The sequence below is a fragment of the Thrips palmi genome, unplaced genomic scaffold, assembly GCF_012932325.1.
Source record: "Thrips palmi isolate BJ-2018 unplaced genomic scaffold, TpBJ-2018v1 HiC_scaffold_18, whole genome shotgun sequence".
Classification (NCBI taxonomy): Eukaryota; Metazoa; Arthropoda; class Insecta; order Thysanoptera; family Thripidae; genus Thrips; species Thrips palmi.
This window is the reverse complement of record NW_023144627.1, coordinates 13480681-13503978: the sequence shown is the minus strand read 5'-3', so window position 1 is coordinate 13503978 and position 23298 is coordinate 13480681. Positions and strand designations below refer to the sequence as shown.

The 23298-nt window shown below is 59.7% G+C and overlaps 1 protein-coding gene across 1 annotated transcript in view; it reads left to right on the top strand.

The window, feature by feature from the left end:
* LOC117645294 (RNA-binding protein Musashi homolog Rbp6) overlaps positions 1-23298 on the top strand; it is a 310020-nt gene that overhangs the window by 21238 nt on the left and 265484 nt on the right. The window contains exon 2 of the mRNA XM_034385367.1: positions 11399-11439. Coding sequence (XP_034241258.1) covers positions 11399-11439 — 41 coding nt within the window. The remainder of the gene's footprint in view (positions 1-11398; positions 11440-23298) is intronic.

Sequence of the window (23298 nt, the reverse complement as noted above, 5' to 3'; positions counted from 1 at the left end):
ACCTTGTTGTTGTACGGTACATCGCTGATAAACTGGGATTGCCGGCAATGCACGGACCGAGGCCTGCCGGGCCTGCCCCTGCGTGTTGCGATAGCAACAAATCGGAGAGAGAGTCTTTCTTTGCGTCTGCGGGTAGGCTGACACCCGAGGGGTAACCGACTCAACACTTTCATGTACGCTGATTAATAAATTATTGAAATTTCAGAGAATATATTGATGACATGTGATAACTTTTGATGATTTGAGTATTATATAATATATCACAGATTACTGGAGATAATTATTTGAGCACCGGCCTCGGAAAGCTGAGGTGAAAAAATCAAATATTACCGACTTTGGGCGGCCAATGAGTTCAATCTAGATGCGGTCAAAAGCCTCCCTCGACGCCCTAGTGTTCTTAAGACCCTACTCTTTCATGCCCCGCCTCGGGAAGGCTTTGACCGCAGCTAGTTTGGGAGCAATGGCCTCGCAAAAATGGTTAAAAAGTAAATAAATCATCGAAAGTAGCCGTTTTTGCTGACTTTGGGCGGCCACTACGTCCAATCTAGATGCGGTCAAAGGCCTCCCTCGACGCCCTAGTGTTCTTAAGACCTTACTCTTTCATGCCCCGCCTCGGGAAGGCTTTGACCGCAGCTAGTTTGGGAGCAATGGCCTCGCAAAAATGGTTAAAAAGTAAATAAATCATCGAAAGTAGCCGTTTTTGCTGACTTTGGGCGGCCACTACGTCCAATCTAGCTGCGGTCAAAGGCCTCCCTCGACGCCCTAGTGTTCTGAAGAACCTACTCTTTCATGCCCCGCCTCGGGAAGGCTTTGACCGCAGCTAGTTTGGGAGCAATGGCCTCACAAAGTTGCTCAAAATGCGATTGAAAGTCCAAAAGCATGTCGGTTATAATGTTGACTGTTTCCCTGATTATCTCGCGTTGGTTACCCCTTGATGGTACACACACAGTTTTTGTGCCTCCATTTTACCCTGAGGGTAGCGTCTCCGACAGCGCGAAGAGGCCTCCCGGCTTGTTTCCAACGTGGGCCACGCCGCTGCCGGCCGGTCCTCCACGCGGTCCGCGTGCCGCCGGCCCGCATCGCATGGCCCATGCTCCAATCAGGGCGGCGACAGTGGCGACACTACACTGTAATGTGGCCCCCGCGGCCCATTACCATCGGCCTGCCTATCGCTGAGAAACCGCATTCTAGAGCAGCTAGACGGAGGAGACGCACTCGCCCCGCCACTCGCCGCCAATCCGGCGATACGGGTCTCGGCGAGGAGGCGTGGCGCCGCGTGGCGCCGCGTAGCGCCGCGTAGCGCGTACAGCACGCCGCGTCGCTTCCGGTTCGCTCGTCCCGCTCGTCCCGCTCGTCCGCCAGGGAGCGCCAGAGAGCGCCTCAGTGAGAGACAGAGGCAGAGAGAGGGCGGCGGGTGGCGGGGTTGTTTGTGTTGGAGCTGATACCAATGGGGTTATCTGCTTCAATTGGCACCGTTGCGCGGCACGTACAGCCCGGTACACGCGCGTGTGTGTGTGTGTGTGTGAGTGAAGAGCGGCGGAAGAAAAGACACACACACACACAACCCCACAGACGCGTGCGGCGAGGATGGGGCTCGAAAAATGAACCTGCTGCGCGAAATTTCCATTTCTCCTCGAGGTAGACACGACACACAGAACGATAGCCGCTTCTAGTGTGCGTGCAGCTGTCTGTCTGTCTGTCTGTCTGTCTGTCTGTCCGTGTGCGTTGCGGGTGGCCTCCCTACGCCACGCCACGTCAGACCCTTCGGCCTCACAGCGTTACGCTTGCAGTCGACTTGGCGTCAAGGAGGTGTTAATTCGCTGGGTCATAAAGTGTCTAGTATTGGTGGGTGGGGGGAGGGGGGTGCGCCGCACGCAGGGATTGGTCGCCCCTCCCTGGCAACCTGTTGACCCTGCACTTGAGCTTTGCCGCACATGCGTTTAATTCCTCTCCAGGTATCGCTCGCCCCCCCTCTCTCTCTCGGATGAGGAAGGAAAAACAAAAAGGGACACGTTGATAACATTCGTTTTTGCCGCGCCGCGCGCGAGCTTTCTTCTTTATCAGACCGACGACGCGCGGATGACAGCCTTTTCTCTCTCTCTCGGCGGTGCGTCGGACGCAAACATCGCGCCTGTCACCCGAATTGTGAAAATAAGTGGGGATTTGTTGACTTTGAGAATCAGGCCAAAGATGATTTACCGGCGGCATCTGCTACCACTGGGCCTGTGTGTGTGTGTCCGTGTGTGTGACAGAGGGAGGGAAAGGGGTGAGTGCGTGTGAGAGTGTGCAGGCCAGCACTACGCGCGGATCTAGGCTAAATCGCACCCTCACCGACGTGTTAGTAGTGAGGATCGCACGTTGTTTGACGATTACAGACTATTAGGGGAGAGAAGTCTCATCAACTCTCCCCTGCAAAAATTGAGTGCATTCGGCACTCGTAAGGCTTCTCACCGGTGTGGATCCTCCGGTGTGTGGGGTACGAGAGGCTGGGATCGGGACTCCAGCCGAGACAGCAAGCGGCGCTGGCAGCGCGAGAGAAGCGACAGCGCGCCGATGCAGCGCCCTCTCTCGGCCGCGCCGCGAAGAGCCGCGAAGAGAGGCCCGACACGGACCTCTGCCGTCGTAGGACGCGCGCTGCTCCGACTCTCGCCAGACTGAAGGACCGAAGCGGGGACAGAAATAAAGGACCGTCCCCCCGAATGTCTGACGGTTTGTCGGCCCTCATTACTTTTATCCTGCGATGTGTTTACGTCCAGCGTTTATGAGAAACGCGCGTACACAGTCGTAACACGGACGACGCTGGTCTCATCTCACACGGACAAAACGCGGCAGCACTGAGAAGAAAACGGTCTTGTCTTTCAATCACAAAACTCCTTGTTAATCATCTTTTCATAAAATGACAACAGCTTGAGTGATGAAAATGACCCGGCGATGGTTGACGTCGTGCACCGAGATGACCTGCGCGTGTCGCGGCCAAACGTGTCTTCCCACAATGCATCGCGCGCGACTTCGGCTATTTGCACTTCTCTCCGCTTCTCGCCGCATTGACCTGTCACGTGCCGTGCTTTACAAGTGCACTGCGTGGCACACTGCGTGGCACACTGTGCGTGGCTGGCCGTGGCTTTCAATGCGTGCATGTGCTGCGCAGCTGCGCGGGCCTCGCTGCCGTGCCCGGACAGCCGTGCCCGGACAGGCGTAACTGCACGTCGCAGCCCCGCGGCAGCTGCACTTGAGTGACTTTCCGCGGCGCTGCACACGACGTGCCGCGTTATATGATGCACGTTAACTCTGGCGGACAACGGTTCACTGCACTGAAAGGCGAGAACAATCCCATTCATTTTCCGTAAATGCCAAAGTTTGCAGCGTATCGGACGCTGCATGCCGAGTGGGGAATCCTCCTCGGTGACAGCGCGCAGTGGAGTGACCCGCCTGTTGTATGCGCGTGCACGCGCGGTCCTTTCAATCCTTCTTCCCAGGCTTCTGTCCACGGCTCCAACAAAACCGGGGGCCTGAGCGGTCCGGGCGGCCAGAGGAGTCGCGTGAGAGCAACCCGCTCAAAAATTGGACGTCTCAACTTTTCAACCCGATACACCGTAGATGTCCGACCTTCCTTTTGATCCTAAGCACGTTGTGTACGAAGGTGTCGTTATTGAAACTGACATCGAAATCACTGCAGAAATGAACGATGTTCTCGACAGTGTTGCGGACCGTGCCTGCCTGATCACTTTGATGCTGGAGACAAACAGACAGACAGACAGACAGACAGACAGACAGACAGACTGCCCCTATGCCTGCCGGCCCGTTCGGCCCGGCTGCCCCGCTGGCATGCAACCCTAGACTTTTCGGTGGACCGTCACGCAGACCAGGCCAGGCAGCGAGTCGCAGCGTCTGAAATGAAGGCTTCCGCCGGCGCCACCACGCCATGCACTGCCATGCACTGCCATGCACTCCTGCAGGAGTACGGGGGGGGGGGATCTCCGCCATTAACCAATTGAAACACATGCATGGCCAGCGCAGCGCGGCGCAGCGCGGCCGAGCGAGATGTGCGTGTCCCCATTGTCCTAGTCCTGGTCTGCATCTTTTGTCATCACAGTGCCTCTCCGCCCTGCCTGTCTCGCACCCCCGCACGTCGGGTGGGCCCGTGAGTGCGAGAGAGGCAGAGCGACTGTCCGGCAAGGGGCTTCTTTTGTCTGAGCTGGACGGGCTCGGGTTCGACTCCCGGCGGCGGCGAGTCCGTTGGTTCGCGGTTTTCCGCGCGGCGCAGTGCGCTTGGCGCGCGCGGGCTTGGCGATTCGCGGGTGGGCGGGGCCGACACGTGTTCCCGTGACGTACCGTCTGACGCCGATCTGATGAGGGGCCAAAGGCGGGGCGGGGCGACGGTGGGTGACGAGACGCCGCCGTCGTCTCGCATCCTGGGTCAGGGGCTCCCCGACAACGCCGGGCCGCGGCAGTGCCGCGGCAGTGCCACGGCAGTGCCACGGCAGTGCCACGGCAGTGCCACGGCAGTGCCGCGCAAATGGGGACTTGGCAGCGCCCCAGTCCGCGCCGGCACCGCCAGAAAAAAATGACTTCTCTGACTACCCGAAAACTTTGCCGGCCCGCGTCGCCCCCGGCGCCGCCTAATTTTTGAGTCGTGTTTGTACGTTACGGTCGCTTGGCTTTCACGGCGCTGGCGGCGCTGCCGGGAGTCGAACCCACGTGCCGCTCGTCTTCGCGAGTGTACAGACATTCTTCGCGGCTGTCACACACACAGGCACGCGCGGCAGCAGCGCGGCGAGGCGCCAAGCATTTCGGGTAATACTGTATGCTGCCGCGTCGCGCGGTCCAGCGCGGCGGTGCATTTCGTCTGCACCTGCAGCGGCCTGCAGTGCCTCACGCCCCGCCCCGCCCCACCCCGCGCCGCCACGCCCCGCCCCGCCACGCCCCGCCCGGCGGCGGTTCCCGAAATAAAACGCGAAAAGACGGGCGGACGGCGTACGGTAAGGCCAGTCCTGGCCGGACTGGTCCGTCTGTCCGTCTGTCTGTCTGTCCGCCTTCCTCTTCCTGTCCCCTCTCCCCCTCCACGCTGCAGTTTAATTCTGTCGTTAATTTCGGCGTTTAAAGTCCGCTATTCGCGCGCTCGGCTCACAGATGGCACGGCGAAAGGCGGGACACCGTCCGCCGCGGCTGGGAATCGAACCCGGGATCGAGATATCGCCTTTGCGGCGGCAGCATGCGCGGAGGCTGTGGTGGAGTCGGTGACCGACCGCCGATCGGCGCCTGCACACTCATTCGTTTCATCGCTCTGTCTCTCTCGCACGCGCGGGGCCTTACGAGGGTGTGCGAGAGAGACAGAGCGCCCATCTGTCCGGGCCAAAGTGGCGTCGAGATGGAGCCGCTTGTCAGGCGCAGCCAGCGCTCATGTCCAGACAATTAGATCATGTCGAGACGGAGCCCTTTCACTCCACAGCCCCGTTTACAGTGTGCACGTGACCTTCCAGGTCTCAGCTGTTTTGTTTTCTTCCGGAGTGTCTCGGACGGCGCGGCCACCCGGCGACGTCAAAACAAAGCCGCGGGAATGGGTTGGCACACTGCGAGGATGGCGGGGGCGGAGGGATCGTTGCGGCGGGGACGAAATAATAAGCAAACCTGCGTGTTGGATTTTCGGGTGGCAGGCTTTGTCTGGGGGCGGTCCATTCACCGCGCGGAGGGCCTCGGGGAGGGGGAGTCATGTGCGCAGCGACGCAGCGCGACGCAGCGCGACGCAGCGCGCAGATAGGGAAATTTGGGGCGTGGAGAGGGAAGCGGCGCCAAGCAGCGCGACAAGTTTCTGAGAGCGGCCCTGACGGGCGACGACGGCGACATAGACGGATGGACTCGGCGAATATAATCTATCGCGCTTTGCGGTAGTCTTGCGTGACCCGGGGTCACGCTCGGCATGCATTCCCCGCCGCACAGTGGGCCAGAAGACCGGTGGAGGCGGTCCAAACTCTAGACGCGTTTTGAGCTCCAGAGTCGGCAAAAAGGGGCTCAAACTGAACGTGTGGCCCCACCAATGGATTCGTCGTTCGGAGAGCAATCCATTGGTGGGGTCACACGTTCAGTTCGAGTCCTTTTTAGCGACTCTGGAGCTCGAAACGCGTCTTGAGTCTTGTCCGCCACCACCGGTCTTCTGGCCCACTGTGCGCCGCGCCCGGCGTTTGAACGCGGAGTAAGCAGGCGCGACGGCATGGTCGGACGGAGTGGTCGGGAAGGGAAGGGCCCAGTGGCCGCGTGGCCGCGCGGGGCATCGCGGAGCAATGCGAATGTGGAGCTGAGAAACATGTCGTAAATATGGGATGCGCTGCAGTAAATCTTTTCTCCTGCCGCGACACACACCCTCACCTCTGCGTGTCTGTGTGTCTGTGTGTGTCCGTGCGGACGAGTGGGAGTGTGTGAATGTAATAAGAAGAGTACACGAGAAAAACGCGCGAGGGAGGCCCGCTTCATATCCCTGTTTGCAGGGCGCAAACAGGTCCAGGTCACTCCCTTCCCCGTCCGAATTTCACCCCCCCTGGATTTAGGAGAAGGGGACGGGGGGAGGCTTGCCCCTCACGGCGCCCTCGGTGTCGGGACGAGTACGCGACGGCGAGTTGAAGCGGACTGCAGGCAGGCCGGCGGCCGCAACAGCGGGCTTCATCTCGCTTGACTGGGGCCGGGACGGCGGCCGGGACACCCAGAGTGCTGCAGCGACACTGTGCGGAGGAACCCGAAGGAAGCGCCCTAGGTGCGCGACATGCGAGGCCACGTGCCTGCGGTGCGAACGCCGAGCCGGGCCGAGCCGAGCCGAGCCGAGCCGAGCCGAGCCGAGCCGGGTCGGTATGCCGGTGCTTTACGCCACACTTGCACAATGAGGGTCCTCGCGGTGTCGTGTCGTCCTTGTCGCACCCACGCGCAGCCCCTGCCGGCCGGCGCGCGACGGGACGGCGGAGTCGCGGCGGGGCGTGAGCGCGTTTCCAACGTGTCCTCCGCGTCCAGCGCGGCTCGCCACGGCCCGGCCCCGGCCCTGCCGCCGAGGCAAATGAACCACATTGCAGTTGGCACCCCGGACGGCGGCACGCTGTGAATTATTTATAATATTTCCGCGCGCGCAGAGCGCGGCAGGAGCGCACCTCGGCGTGCTCGTGCACCTCGCCGTCGTGCCGCCGGCCGGGCGGCGCCGCGTCGGCAGCGTCGAGCGGGAAAATATGGAAAAATGATCCAGTTAATTTTGGCCCCACGTGTGTCCCGCGCGTCGGCTAGCGTCGGCTTAGCCGTGGAGGGGGAGGTAGTGGTGCGTGGCGGGGGAGGGGGGGGGAAGAGGCAGGCCCTGTTCCGGACGATTGGATCTGCGCAGGCAGCGGGCCGCGTCCGCAGAGTCGTGCTGTCTCTCTCGCACTCACGGGGCGTCCCGAGGGGGTGCGAGAGAGACAGAGCGCGGCGGCTCGTCCGAGGGCCGCGCTGGCTTGGCGCTGCCGGCCGCCCGCCGGGCAGGGCAGGGCCGGGCAGGGCAGGGCATGCACACGGAAGATGTGCTGCCGCTTCGTCCCGGCGGCGGCCGATCATCACCGCTCCTGAAAATCGCGTGTCGCTTCCCGTTTCTAGTGTGTCTTTATCTGTTTTCCTTTCCGGTCTTCCCTCGTCTTTTTCTCGGCTTGCCTAATGAGGCGTGGTGCCTATCAGGACCTGCATCTCCCAGGCCTAGGCCCGCCGGGTAGGCACCACCGCGAGACGCTTTCTATGAAGCAGCGCGGCTCACTTTTCGAAGTGGGGGTGGCGCTGATGGTCTCTCTCGCACCATCAGGGCTCGCTCCACGAGAGAGAAAGAGATAGAGCCGGCTCGGCCGGTTATCTTCTGGCTGAGCCTTTCTCCGCGCGGGAAATGTTTTCCCCTATCTGTTCATTTCGCCCCGCGCCGGCGTGGTGTAGTGTGGCCGGCCCGCGGAACTCCGAGAAGCAACTTCCACTCCGGGCCCCGCCAGGCGGGCACGGCCCCTAGCAAGGACGGTCGCGTCTCGTTTTGCAGTGCAGGCGAGCCTGTGTCGGGCCCGAAACGGCATACGATCGTGGTCCAGCCCTTAATGGTAATGGTAATGCGAGGGTAGGCAACCCGAAGGGCCCAGTGTAGCCGCGTTGCCTACCCACGCGGGCGTGGACGAACGACGCATGTGTGGAGGCAGAGCGAAAGCAAAACGACGCGAGAAAACCCGGATAAACGAATGAATTGGTGGTCGTGAGACGCAACTTAATCCTTGGTTGGTGGAGCGGGGAGGGGCGGCAGCCGTCGGAACTATGAGTCTTCTCGTATTGGCGAGGCCGCTCCGCGCGTGGCATGGAGCCTTATTCTTGGCCAAAGTTTGCTTGTCTCGTCCTCGCCGGGCCCGTCTGGGCCTGGCTGGGCGAACTGAGCGATTCCGGATGCCGTCGCTCTGTCCCTCTCGCACCCCTCCGGGCCGCCCTGGAGTGCGACGGAGACAGAGCGACACTCTTCCGGATGGGTCTGCAGCCCGTCCGGTACGTGCAGCCTAAGCGCTGAGATTGCTTTCGCTTTCGGCGGGGAGCCGACGGATGCCTGAAAATCGTGTTTTGGACCGACTTTGGGCTGGGTTCAGGCAGCCACTGCGTCCAACCCGAGGCGAGAAATCGTACTCCCTCAACGGGTGGGTGGTCTTTGAACCTCCCCTTAGATGGCGCTTTTCACGCAGAGCGTTTTTCCGACTTAGTTTGGGAGCAGCGTTGCCGCAAAGTTGGTCAAAACGCTAACAAGTGTGACAAAGTCGTCTTTCGGGCTGAGTTCAGGCAGCCGCTGGGTTCCGTTCCGACCCGAGATATGTACCCGTGTGCGTGGGCGCCTCCACCGGTCTTCTGGCCCACTGTGCGGCTCGGCGTCACGAGGCGTTTAGTCCAATCCCAACTTTTCCAATCCCACATTCTCGAGGTGTTCCCGGCACCTTCCCGCCGTCAGACTACACCGCCAAACGATGCTCACGACACTGTCGGGGGTCGTGGCCCGGGTGGCGCTGCCGGCTCCACCCCCACTCCTTCCGCCCCCCCCCCTCCGGCTCTGTGTGCCGTCTGCAATTTACGACATTTTCCGTAATTTCTGTGCCATTCCGGCCCGCTGGCTTTTTAATTTGGTTTGTGTTGCCCGGACGGCGTGGTGCGTGCGGGACGCCGCGCTTCCCAGACTTAAAAAAAAACAACAAAAAAGCACGAAATTTTTTAAATTGTTTCTTTGTTGTTACGCGGAGGGCTATCAAGGGAAGTGCGATTTTATTGGTGACTGCGTGCCGCTTGGGGCACTGCACTGCCTTGCACTGCAGTTTGTTTAGCCCTCGGCCAGCACAAACACGAGGGTCGATTCACGATGCCGCCGTCGTAGATTCCCTCTTTATTGAGTCCCTCTCCCTCCCGTGGGGCCGGCCGGACGCCGCAGAGTGGTGCTTGTTCCAGTCGGACAACTTGCGACACGTTTCGAGCCCGAGCATGTCCTGGGAAAGGGGCTCGAGTCGAACGGATTTCCCTCGAACCTCGAAACACTTCCCACCGCCTTGTGTCGGAAAACTAGCCCACTGTGCGTCGGGGGTGTCCGCAACGACGCAAGCTTAAACGGCCACGCGAAGAGAGTGGCTTTTTCGTGGAAGAGGACGCTTTGTCGCGGCTCGGCCCTCACTGTCAGCAGCCTGATCCTTTCAGCGTCGTGTCATTCATTTGGCACTCACTGCCTGGGACAAGCAGACAGGCAGATAGACAGACAAGCAGACAGGCAGACAGACAGGCGGACGGGAAGACAGGCGCCGGTGAAGGGTGAACAAATACATTCAGAAAATGTGCTGAAATTAAGCACAAGACACAGGTCTGGTGTGACGAGTAAGTGTGATCTCATGTTGTGTAATCTATCTCTGAAGGCTGTAAGGGATGAAATCCTGTAAAAAGCATGAAATCTTCTACATTTTAAAGGGCCTAAACAGACACTTTTGTCCCAGCTCAACCCTCTGGTTAGCGGTTCAAAAGAACAGAAGCTCTTCTCTAAAATGTCCGTGCAAGTTTCCAGCCTATGTTTTGCCTTTCTGCATGCTGCGGGGTTGGTTTCGTGTGCAGGCAGAGATACGGGGGGCTGGACAGACGAACGATGCAAGTCTGCTGCAGTCTGTGTCGCGGCCTGGAGGCCTGCAGACTGCAGGGCCTGCAGGCCTGGAGGGAGGGCGTTGCCAGTTCCTGTGGGAGGCTGGGAGGGGGTGATGGGTTAGCGCCTCTAGCAGAAGGCTGATTCCCAGGGGGATACGCGGGGGAGGGGGGGATGCTAGGAATGACAGAGGCTCGGACGAGAGCGCTCCCATTGTGTTCGCATTGTCCCATCTGTCTTCAAATTTGACTAGCAGGCTACTTGTCTGTGTGTTCATGTTTGCCGCTGCGCTCGGGCTGTCTTCCCTCAAAGAAAAGAAAGCAAAACAACAGCAAAAGACAAAAAGGAACACAAACTTTTGACTTTTTCCCATGCACTAAATTGGGTCTAGAGGAAGGAGAGATTGTGTGGAGAAGGGTGTTGAATCAGGTTGCAGCAATCAGTGCGTGACTTTCATAATCTGGCGTGATAGGCGGTTCACTTATCTGCCGATGGGATAACGCACAGCGCAGTGAGAGCTCATTGACCTGGCGATACCCGCTCGCCGTGGGGCCGTGCCGTGCCCTCTCCCTTCCCATTCATTTTCTCCCATTTTCCACGTCGCTTTTCCCACGATTTTCTTCGCGCCCGGCAAAGAAAAGCGACTGTCAGTCAGTCTCGAATCTTGACGACAAAATAATCTCGTTCCTCCGAGTGAAACGCAAACGTTCCAACGCATTTCAATTTCGCCTTTTTCCAAAACGAAAAAGTAGTTTCTTTTCGTTTTGCAAATTTTTTGTGTGTACCCGGCACGGCAAGTAAGTAAAGCTCGTCGCTCCCAGAGGTAGTGGTGCTGGGTACGAGTGACGAGAGAGAGAGAGCGGCTCACCGTGTCATTGTAGCAGCTGTGCACTCGCTAGGTGTGTACACACAAATCAGCCACCATGGCGGCGTGGCGCGCCACCGCCGGTCGTACAGTAACTAAACAGCATTACTGTACGGCTGCATCGCGTGATTGGTCGCAGGTGCGATGAAAGCGCGATGCGCGTGGAACGAGCCCTGGATGGAAAGCACTCATGAATCGCTGAGGGACGGATCGATTTTGATTAAGACTATGTTGATGTAGAGTTTGCAGTTTGCATTGATTGTCATTATTTTGAATAAACAATTTTCAGCTCCGGATCATCAAGTTCCGACCGACAATCAGCTTGGGTATCCTTCGGCGTTCCTGGGGCCAATACTTGAACCCTACTTTCACGTAAAATGTTCAAAACGTTTCTTTTCCGCTTGTTACAGGAAAATGTTCATCGGTGGCCTCAGCTGGCAAACTAGTCCAGGTAAGCTCGCCTCGACGATGGCAGAACACAACGACTCCCCCCCACCCTCTCTTTGGCAATCTGTACTGTGAGGGGGAGGGGGGGGCACGTCCGCAGTCAGACGAGTCAGTTTCGCCTCCCTGGTTCGCTGGCCGTGCCTCCCTGGGGTGCGAGCTGGGGGAGGGGGCGGCTGCCCGGGCTGATCGTGACCTAGGTCACGCCCCCCCCCCAAAGACGCCCCGCTCGAAGACACCGACTTGACGACACTCCGTGGCCGGCCGCGCTGGATTGAATCTCATTGTTTATTTGTGAAGTCGCGGTGGCTCAGGCGGTTACGAACTCGCTTCGAAAGCGCCCTCACTCGGGTTCGACTCCCGGCGAGTGCCACTGTCCGACTCTTGGTCCAACTCGCGTCACGGCAGATTTCGAGGCGTTAGCGACACTGCCCTAAGCAGGGCTAGCAGAGCGGGCAGAGCTAGCTGGGCTGGCGGTGAGCAGTCGTTAGCGACCTACTGGCAACGTAGTCGCCCCGCCCGCCCCGCCCCGCCCCGCCCCGCCCCGCCCCGCCCCGCCGGCCACAGTACGGCTTCTCCCAGCTTGACACTGCCCCCTGCCGGGCCCTGCCGGGCCCTGCCCCCTGTTCGACACAGCCCCAAAGCCACGCGCTGCTGTCCAGGACTGGAAAAACTCGGTGCCGATACGGCGATACCGCGGGGCTTTGTAACTTTGGAAAGCAATCACCCCGACGAAAAAAAAGAGGGGGGATGTTTGAAGCAAAATGGCTGTAGGACGTCACTGTTTTGGGCGCGGCGTGCTTTCGGTTTCGTGTTTTGAATGGCGGGAGTTGGTGTGTGACTCGGTGGCCGACTTCTGGGCGACTTTGCCGCGCCCCTTCCAAGAGGTAATTAAGTTACAGTTGCCTGATGGAGTGACCCCGACGCCCTCTCCCCGTCCCCCCAGCCTCCGGTACACACTGCCAAAAGGAAATAAATATTTTCTTAATCTGCGTGCCACGCCTGCCACTCACTCATCCCGGAAGGCAAACTTTGCGGCGCTGAATGTGAAAAGCAAACAGAGAACGACTTGACGCAGAGCGGGGCGCGGTGGGGCGAGGCGGGGCGGGGTGGGGTGGGGGGGGGTGGGGTGGGGCGGGTCGCTGCCTCTTTTAGTCAACCCGTGAAGGGCTTCCACCCTGACGCAGCGGTCACTGGCGGGGCGTGGTGGGGCGTGGCGGGGCGTGGCGGGGCTGAAGAGGTTTCAAGGAGGCTAACTGCAAGGTGCAGCAACATTTCAAGTGCCGCGTGTCAAGAGCCTCGAACGGGGTTTTCGATGATCACTGCTGGCGATGGGGAGGGGGAGGGGGTAGCCAACGCCCCGGGTGACGTTCAAGAGACAGCCGCAGGTTCTGACCTCCGGAAAGCGGCTGAGCTGGAGGCCTTCGAGTCGTCGAGAGCGGGGGCTGGAAGGGGTGTCTGGAGGTGAGAACTGCGATGACACTGCAAGGGCTGGGTGCCGCAGCGGGGCGAGGGACTGTGGACGAGAGTCGTTCTCGTCGGTCTGCCTCTTTCGTACCCATACGAGACGACTCATGAGTGCGAGAGAGACAGAGCAATGAGTCTGCAGCGGCCAACGGACTGCGGGAGAGCGGCACACTTATGCCTCTCTTATTGGCATTTTCGAGCCCCTGCACCGCCCAGCAGTGCCCCAGCACCCTCTCGTGCAGCTGAGTCATCATGCAGGACCCGGGGGGTCAAGTGGAGGAGCAGGATCGCGCCTTCCTCCGGCTTCAGAGGGGTCAGGTGGCGTCAGGACCGAAAAATCCCGTCCGCCGCGCGGGGAATCGAACCGTCGAACCCCGGCTCCGTAGGGTGATAAGTAGAGTAATGCCGCTAGATGACAACGCCAGGCACTGGTGAAAGTAATGGATATTGCGATCTGCTGGTCTATTATGTGGCCATGTGATCAGGCCAAACTCCCCTCCCTGCCTCCCCCTTCTCTCCCTCTGCCTCCCTCCCTCTCTCTTTCAAGTTCGTTCCGATTGCATGGGCCGTGATTGCAGGGCGTAGAGTTCCCTCCCATTTCCTCCTTCTTCTTTTCGTGAGCTCGCCACCGCGCCACACAGTCGAACGCTGATGACGTCATTGATGCCTTTCTAATGACAGGCGTCTTAACCTCTGTTGTCCGAGCTCAAAAGGAAAAGAAAAAGAATCAAAACAGCGAAAAAGAAACTCGAGAGGGACGACGCTAGACGACGGGCTTCGCTGGTTGCGCGAGCTCACTTGACCCACATTGCCCTCTCTCTCTCTCTCTCTCTCTCTCTCTCTCTCTCTCTCTCTCTCTCTCTCTCTCTCTCTCTGGCTCCCGCAGCACTATTCAACCCAATCCAGCTCCACTTTCCCCGCTCACGGTGTCCCTTTTTGACTCCCCACTGTAGGGTTGCCAACTTTGCGATTCGAGTTGTCGCGCGCGAATTACCTCGGCGCCACTTGGAACGCGTGGACACCCTAGCTCGGCCAAAGGCTTGTTTTGCCGCGCCCCACCCCCCACTCCCACCCACCCGTCCGTTGCACCTCAGGACATAACTCTGCCAGCGCCGAGCGCCTCCCCCACCCACCGGAACCCCACCCCCTCCCACTCAGTCACCCCCGGTGTCACCCCCCCCTGAATCTCCATTCTCTAGCGCTGGCCCTTCTCACCGGTCGCATTCAGACCCCCCTCCCCCCCCTCCCGCCCCTCTCTCGGCCCACGTGCGAGTAACCCATCACAACACTTCATCGCGAGCGCCAAGCAGGAACTACTGCTGCCGGGGACGCAAATTACCAATCCAACCCTCCCGTTTTTTTGTTTCGCTGCCAATCCCAGGCTGGCCCCGTTTTACCCCTCACGCGCACTGCGGGGGATATCGGCTGGCGTCACACAGTGGGCCAGAAGACTGGCGGAGGCGGCCAAAATTCTAGGCGCGTTTTGAGCTCCAGAGTCGCTTAATGGGACTCGAACCGCGCGTGTGATCCCACCAATGGATTGCGCTCCGAACGAGGAATCCATTGGTAGGGTCACACGTTCGGTTCGAGGCCTGTTTAGCGACAGTTTTGGCCGCCTCCACCGGTCTTCTGGCCCACTGTGCGTCAGGGCGCCGCTACGCTACGCTACGCCGCCGAGTGGAGGGAGGCCCCCGAAACGAGCGGGAACGGTCATCGTCGCCTCGTTAGGCCGCGTTAGCCTGGCGTTAGCCTCTTCGACACGCGGCGCCATCTCGTCGGCAACATCTGCCGCCGTTCAGTCCCCACTGAATAAAAAACAACACCCCGAACGCCGAAGGGCGCCGAAGCGCGCCGAAGGCAGCCACTTCGGGAGGCGCGTCGCTTCGGAAATCAAACACGCCGCGCGTTAATTTTTACAGCGCCGTTCGGGGGAAAGATTTTTGGCCGTTTAAGGTCTGCGTCGTCTAGCCGCGTGCCTTATCTGCCGACGCCCCCCCCCCCTCCCTCTCTCTCGCTGCCCCGCCTCCCCTGCGGCGCAGGGAAGGGCAGAGCCAGAATCCCGGCAAGCGGTTCCGAACAAGGGCTCTGTCTCTCTCGCACTCGTGGGGCGTGCCGTGTGGGTGCGAGAGAGACAGAGCGACGGATGTGCGGAATCAGTCTGCAGCCCTTCCCTTCGCAGACAGGCGGCCTCTTATAGATTTCCCCTTCGGATGCGCTTCAGGAGTGAGAGAGAGAGAGAGAGAGAGAGAGAGAGAGAGAGAGAGAGAGAGAGAGAGAGAGAGAGAGAGAGAGAGAGAGAGAGCGGAGCAATGAGTCGAGAGGGAAAAGGACAGCGACAACTCGCTTTGCGCACCACTTTCCTGTTTTTATCGCGTGCGGAATCCTTCACCTTTTTGCGGTGCCGGGTCGCCAAAAAAAAAATTAAAAAAATATTAGGGGAAGTTTTAAAGTTTGTTTGAGAGGGTGTTGGCGGGAAGGGCGGATGGGAGGGGCGGGGAGCGGTCCTTGAGGCGGTATACCTTATCCCTTCGTCCCTTATCGCTGCCACCCCCCTTATTACATGAATGCATTCGCACACACACACACACGACCCTCACACACACATCCCATCTCTCTCCCGGGCGGCCAAAAGGCCGCTGGCCGCTGACTGCCGGCCTGACCGCCGGCCTGACTGCCGCGCTGGACCCCTTTCCATTTAAATTCGTTGTCACCTCGCGGGGCTTCCCGCTCCCATTGTGCACCAATCGCGTGGCTCGCAGGGCGGCAGGGTGGGTCGCGGGCCGGCCCTCAGTGGGCCAGAAGACCGGTGGAGGCGGCCAAAACTCTAGACGCGTTTTGAGCTCCAGAGTCGCTGAGCAGGCCTCGAACCGAACGTGTGACCCCACCAATGGATTCCTCGTTCGGAGAGCAATCCATTGGTGGGGTCACACGTTTGGTTCAAGACCCATTTAGCGACTCTGGAGCTCAAAACGCGTCTAGAGTTTTGGCCGCCTCCACCGGTCTTCTGGCCCACTGTGCGGCCCTTCCGCATGACCTTATATTCCAACCTTCCCCCCCTCCCCTCCCACGGTCCGGCCGTCCGCCCCAGGCGTCCGCGCGTCCGCCCGTCTTTATCTCTGCAAATCCCCTCCCTCGCAGGCTTCCTCGCTCGCGCCTTGTCCACCCTGCGGTCGCCGCCACGCCCGCAGCGCGCTCTCCGTCGCACTCGGTCGCCAGCCGGGGCGGGGGCTCCACCCTCCAGAAGCGAAAATCAATATCAGGGCGCGAGAGTGAGAGAGAGAGAGTGCGCCAGCGCGGCGTGGGTGGGGGTCCAAGAGGGAAGGTCAGGGAAGGGGGAGGGGCGCGCTGGGGGTGGGGGCGCGGCGAGGGGAGGGGGAGTCAGCTGAGCGCCGTGCCGTGCCGTGCCGCGCCTCGCCGCGCCGTGCCGCGCCGTGCCCGACTGCCCTGCTGATGCTACGTCGCGGCGCGGCACGGCACGGCACGGCGCGGCACGGCACGGCGCACGGCGCGGCAGGCTGCAGCAGTCAATGGGCGCGCGGCACGCCGTAGGCACGCCCCGGCCTCTCTCTCGCACTCGCGGGGCGCTCCGTGCCGTGCGAGAGAGACAGATAGACGGCCGGCCGGGCAGCGGCACCCACGGGGAACTTTGGCGGGTGGGGCGCGGGGCGCGGGGGCTCGGTCTGGCCGCCGGGCCGCCGGGCCGCCACGAAACAGGATTAGTTTTGCGACCGACTGTACCGCACTGTGACGACAATCACACCGCGAGCCCCGGCCGGATATCACTAGAAATGTCGTTAGAAATATTCCATTATGATTCCCCAAAAAGTCCTAGGAGGTCCGTTTGAGTTGACCAACATCTCTCTGTTGAAACCACGGGCTCAATGAATACTTCGTAGAAATTTCGAATAGAAATCTAGAACGGGTACAAGCGACCACAGTCCTGGGTTTCCAGTGTACCAGTGTATCACAGCTCTCTCTGCCGTTTTTCACCGTGTACAGCCCGCGCCAAAGACACACACTCTCTCGGTCGAGTCAGCCGGCTTGACACTCCGTGGACACACTGCCTGCCAGCAGCCCCCACCCCCCACGGGTTCCCCGATGGGCCGTGAAGATGCTAAGACCTGTGTCCACAACAGTAAATCTCCCGGTTTACTTTCCGCCGCTGCTGGCGTGGCGTGCTGTGCCCTGGCTGTGCCCCGGGGCATGGTCTGTGTCCCGGCAGAGGGGGTGTGTCCCAGTGCACCGCCTCCAGGGGTGGGGTCGAGTACTACCCGCTGCTCGTACCGCACCTGACTTTGTCACTTACAGGAATTGTCCAGGCAGTTTATCCAGCCTTGCTTTATAAGCTCTCAGGACTTTCTGTCGGTCCGACAAATTGTCGTAGGCCCTGGCCAATCTAAGACCATGTTGACGTCATTTCGACCTTGTTCTGACGTCATTTTCACTACCTGGCCGTTGCGTTGCGCGGTGACGCGGTGACCCGATCGAAGGGTCTTTGCGCGACAAAGTAGATGGCGGTGTAGGGTCGCGCTTCGATGCCCGGCCGACTACAACCCGCACTAACTCTGTCACAGCGCTGTAAGTTCCTTTACGCGGCGGTAACGGCCAACGGCAGCGGCCAGCGAGTACTCACCGCCCTTGTCGCGCTGGGCCAGCCTAGGCCGGTTCGGTGCGCCTTTCCCCGCGTTTTTGATCTCATTTCGAGCTACACTCTCTCTCGACTTGTTTTTGCGTGCGTGCGGTTGTCGGCACTTACCCGCTGGATCCTCATGACGGCCCGCGGTGTTGCGTTACGTCGGTGTGGCGTTACCAGTGTGTTAGCGCCCACCGCACCCCACCGCACCCCGCCTCACCCCACCGCACCCCACCGCACCCCACCGCACCCCACCGCACCCCACCGCACCCCACCGCACCCCACCGCACCCACCGCACCCCACCGCACCCCGCCGCACCCACCGCACCCCACCACACCCCGCCGCACCCACCGCACCCCGCAGCACCCCCCCGCACCCCACCCCACCGCGAGGCGCGGTGTACGCACGAGTAGTCGAGGGGCCCACCCCCTCCCGAAATAAGGAAATAAGGTGCAGGTGAGCAGGCGGTGGGGGCATTTCGACAGTGTGGGCACCGCGCCGCCCCCACAGTGGAGGGTGGGCGGCGAGGGTGGCCGTGGAGGGCCGCGGATCAAACCGCGGCTCCAAGATGAGCAGACCGATTACGGGTGGCCGTGTCCGTGACACCGAGGGTGCGCAGATTACTTCATTAATCTCACTTGGTGGCGAGCGTGGGGTGCGTGGGGTGCGCGGGGTGCGAGGCCGGTGGGGTGCTGCAGTCCCCGCGGCCCGGCGGCGCGGTTCCCTGCATCAGTGTGGTGGCGATCGACGCGGTCCGAACGGAATGCGTCGTTCCGAAGCACCGCTTCGTCTCTCTCGCACCCCTACGGGCCGCCCCGCGAGTGCGAGAGAGACAGAGCGACGCTGTGGGTCGGCGACGTCCGAGTGGCCATCCCTTTGTGCTTGATGTGGAGGGTGTGAAGGCGCGGGGCGGTGCTGCAATCGTTTACTTTGATTTAGCGGTGGCGCGGCCGGCGTGATAGAGACAGTGTCTCCCTCCGCCGCTAGCGGAGCTCCGCCACCTTGGAGGCGGCGCGGCGCGGGCTGAACACGCCATTGACTTTGTTATAAACGCCGCAGACTGCTGTCGGCGATTCTCTCTTAATTCCCTCTTTTTTTTCGCGACCATTAAAACTCCGTTAATTAGTTTTTCCTGTAAAACTGATTCGGCCAGTTAGTCCCGCGGAAGTGCGAGGGGGATGCACAGTGGGCCAGAAGACCAGTGGGGGTGGCCGAAACTCTAGAAGGGCTCCAGAGTCGCTAAATGGGACTCGAACCGAACGTGCGACCCCACCAATGGATTGCTCTCCGAACGAGGAATCCACTGGTGGGTCGTACGTTCGGTTCGGGTCCCATTTAGCGACTCTGGATCTCAAAACGCGTTTAGAGTTTTGGCCGCCTCCACCGGTCTTCTGGCCCACTGTGGGCCGGGCGTACGACAAGTTGTTTTTCTTTCTTTCTCTTTTCGGTACCGGCATGCCCGGCGTGCCCGACATGCACCATTCATCCTTCCCGCCCTTTTCGTCCGCGGCCCGCTCACTGCACTCATGCATTATTCCCGCCATTTTGTTCTGGGGAATCGAATGGCTGCATGGATATACTCACCAGTATTCGCAGTGGAGTGGCACGTGCCCACCGTGTCGTGCTGGGCCCAACGACCTGGCCGCCCCTGTGCGTGCGTGTGTGTGTGTGAGCCGCCCCTTCGTGAGGTAAGAGACAAGAGGGGGAGGGGGCTGATTGGATTGGCTATACCGCAAACCAGACTTAATGCCCGCTTGGCCTGCTGCGTTTTTTCCCCCGGTAAGAAAAGCAAAAAAGAAAACAGAAAGTCGCTTAAAATGATGGCGCTCCTTGGCAATTTCGAAAAGCACGCGCTCCTCTGCGGTTTCCTCCCGTCGTTGCGGTCGAGCCGGACATTGCATGGCGTGTGAGTGAGAGACTCTACTCACCACATTCCGCTCTCTCTCTCTCTCTCTCTCTCTCTCTCTCTCTCTCTCTCTCTCTCTCTCTCTCTCTCTCACCCCTTTCTTGACCGCAGCCCTCCACGCCAAGCAAGGCATGTAAAGGGGGAGCGGGTCAAGGCAGGCCGAGGGCGGACCGTCCGAAGGGAGCCGAAGGGAGCCGAAGAAAAGCCGAAGTCAGCCGAAGTCAGCCGAAGGCGGCGGGGGTCAAGCCTGGTCAAGCGGGTCTAGCCGTTGTCCGAATAAGCTCGTTTCTGACGTTTGTGTTGCAGCGAAGCAAAGCGAAGCAAAGCGAAGCCCCTCCGCCCCACCAGTCCCGCATCGCGTTGCGCCGCTCGCTCACAGTGCCGTGCCGGTCCGCTTTCATTGCGCGCGCTTTTTCCTCGTTGTTTTCCCCGCTTCCTCTTCGCCGGGAAACAATAAATACTATCAATACCGGAGCAGGCGCCGCGCCGAGTGGCCGTCACACTGCAAGGCAACCGAAATCACTCGGGGAGTCCTTTTGGTCGGGTCGGCCGCTCAATAATGAATGCGGACCATCTTTTTGTTGTCAGCTTTTCACTCGACTGCCCTGCCCCCCCCCCCTCCCCCTCCGCGCCCTCGCCGCGCGCCTCGCGGTTAATATTAATACCCCCATGCAGCGTCTTGTAGGGGAGGCGGTGTTTACTTGAGGCGAGATTCCCCTCATGCATGGTGCACTGGTGGGCCTCCTCGCTCGGGGCGGTGGTCTGTACTCTTTTTCGGCCCCTCTGTCTCTCTCGCTTTCTCGGGGCGTCCTCTACAGGTGCGAGAGAGACAGAACGACTCTCGGCATCGGTCCGCTGGAACGATGGAGGGTGATTATCAGCTTAGGTTGTCATTTTAGCCCGAGGATACTTTTGAAATAAAAGGTTCCCGAAGAAATTTCTTTTTGCACGGAGGCGATATGGGACTACTAGAAGGGAAAAAATACGAAGCCTCCGCGAAATCGGCCCACGGGTTTAGAAATGACGGCCCAAAAAAGAAATTTATAGTTCATAATAAAATTTCCAATGGCTGTATTTTCAAGTTCAAAGGCTAGGTAACGGTCCTAGATTATCCCAAAAGAGTGGTAAAAACAGAAGTGGAAGAAAGTAAAATGATCCCCAGCTAAGTGCACAGCACAGCGCTGAACAGAACAGAGAGAAGCGCCGGGCAAACAGGCAACCACAGGCGTATGGGTGCCTATGCGCCTTACGGCAATTTGAGGTTATGTTCGCCATTTCCCCCTTCAAAATAAACGATTTAAATGCAGGTCTGACGAACTGGGGTGCCTATTAAGTGCATATAAGTGACGACCCCAATTCTTTCTGATCAATCTTGTTACGGGACAACCTGTTTTTTAAAGCTAAAATATGCATTTAAAAAGGGGGTGGACGGAGTTCATTTCTTGTACCGTTTACAACCACTTTTCTCCCCCACGCACTGGTCGCTAGGCTGAGATACGATTCTTCCGACCAAGCGCTTATCAAAGGGGCCACTAAAACCTAACTTTTGAAGAAATCGGGGCACTTTTGGAACATTGGTTTTCGAGAAAAGGGGGTGGACGGAGTTCGTTTTAAAAAACATACGCAGCGGAATCGAAGACTAAATTCCACTTGGATTCCCTTCCCGCAACACCAGCCAGCTGATTTTGATGGTGGTGGATGCAGAACAGAAAGATGCACAATTCCTGACTCGGGTCGCATTACTAAAGCTATTTTTGCGATTTTCGTCCCAAATTAAGCACTGTGGACGGAGTTCACATGAAAACTGGGGGAACAATTTTGATGACGTGCTGTTTCACACCTGTTGCTTTCAGAAAGTCACCGTGGCCGATGATGTGACCCCACATACTTTTTTTAAAATGTTGGTCACAAGAAAGTCTGCTTTCATCTCGCAGAAGGTTTTTAAACACCTCTTTTCGAAATCGACTTGGTGCGGGGGAAGTGGACGGAGTTCACTTTTGACCACTTCTCGATATTATTACGGCCGATTCAGAAGTGGCAGCTCAAAACTCAAGATTGGGGGTGGTAAAGGACCCCAAGGGGCGAGCTCAAAACAAATTTCAACATCCTATGTGGTCTAGTTTAGAAGCACTACCCTGGGGAACGCGAGTGACAACCTACGGTGATAATCACCCTGGAACCAAGCACGGCGGCTCGCAGTGTAGCGTCGCGCTGCGGCCGGCCGGCCTTTTGTGCCTCCACTGGTATTATTAGCGTTGCCTAAATTCCTGCGCGGCCATAATGCAAGATAATTGAAAGCCCCCCCCCCCCCGCGACACCCTCTGGGGAGCAGCCCCCACACTGCAACCATTCAACTTGTCCGGACGGCGAGAAATTCCCCACCCTTTCCGACCGATCAGTTTTTCATCCCGGGTTTCGCCGCACCTCGCTGTGACACCCTGCATAAAACTGTCTTTACCCCCACCCCCTCCCCTCCCGCTGCCTTGCCAGCCCTGCTCGCCGCACACGCCCCCTCATTTTTACCTGTCCAACAAGCAAGCACTGCCCCCCCCCCCCCCCCCCGGGGGCCCTTCGCCCAGCTGAACAACATCCTGCCGTTTCTGACCGATGGGTTTTTCATACTCGCCCGTTTGCGCCTCGGCCCCGCCGTGGCCCCGCCGTGGCCCCGGCCGCCAGTTCGGCAGCAGGGTGTCGGGGAAGCCATGAAAGGCAGGATGCAGTGTGCAGGTGTGGGAGGGCGCGGGTCTGCCGTAGGGCCTGCCATAGGGCCTGCCATAGGGCCGGGTGGCAGGGCAAGTAGGACAAACTTCCTCGTACAGTACTCGTCGTCGGGGGCGGCGGGGGCGGCGGGGGGCGGCCCGCTGTGTCGGCCGGCTGATGAGCCCGTCGCTGAAAAGGCACGCGCGGTTCGACGACCCGGGAAAAAGCGTCCGAATGGCTTCGTTGGCATGCCGTGCCGTTCGGGCCAAACAAACGGTTTGGCGTCGATTAACCATGAAATGCGACGGTCGTGGCTGCAGTCCGCCTGCAGTGTCCGCGCGGCCGCTGCTCGGCGCTCGGCCCTCGGCCGGCCCAGCAGGGCGGTGGAGGAAATTGGTTTTCGCAGCGCGCCAGGCATTCCAGCAGTTTGGATGACAGCGGGGAACGCGCTAAAACTCCATCTCCGGCTGCCTGGCTGCCTGCTGGCTGCCTGCTGGCTGCCCGGCTGGACCAGCCACCTCCATCAGGCTGCTCTCACAGTGAACCAGGCTGCTTTCTTTTCCTTTTGTGCCGGCTAGCGCCCGTGCGCTAGGCAGCCCGCTGCGCCGGCGAGCACGGCGCGCTGCGACGCGGCCTACCTGCCGGGCGGCAGGCTGCGCTGCAGGCTGCGCGCTGCACTGTAAGCGGAAGGACGAAGGGAACTTGACTTGACTTGAAAGGCTAGACCACAACTGATCTTATGCCGGTTCGGGCCCGGTAACTGCCATGCTTGCACTGCACAACATGACATACCGTCCGTACAAAGAGCAGGAACCTTTACCTCGGCGGCCGGGGTCACATGCCACACCGCACCAAGTTCCCAGTGAGAGCAGTCTTTTGGACTGTTCATCACTGCGAGCTTATACCGAGTCCGGCCTCCTCTGCTTCACCCCGTGCCTCACAGGCCATGTTCCGTATGTCTGGATTCAATTGCTTCACCCACTTCACTCCTACCCTCCTCTTGATGCGACCTTGTAGCTGTGGTTGTACCCAACGTCGTGAGGCCTAAAACACATTGCTGCGCCGGCATCTGCGACACATCGCCTCCGCTGCTTTGAAGAGCCTGGCACGTTTTGCAGTGCACCCCCCGGCCCTATGGTCCCGGCGGCGTTGTGCCTCG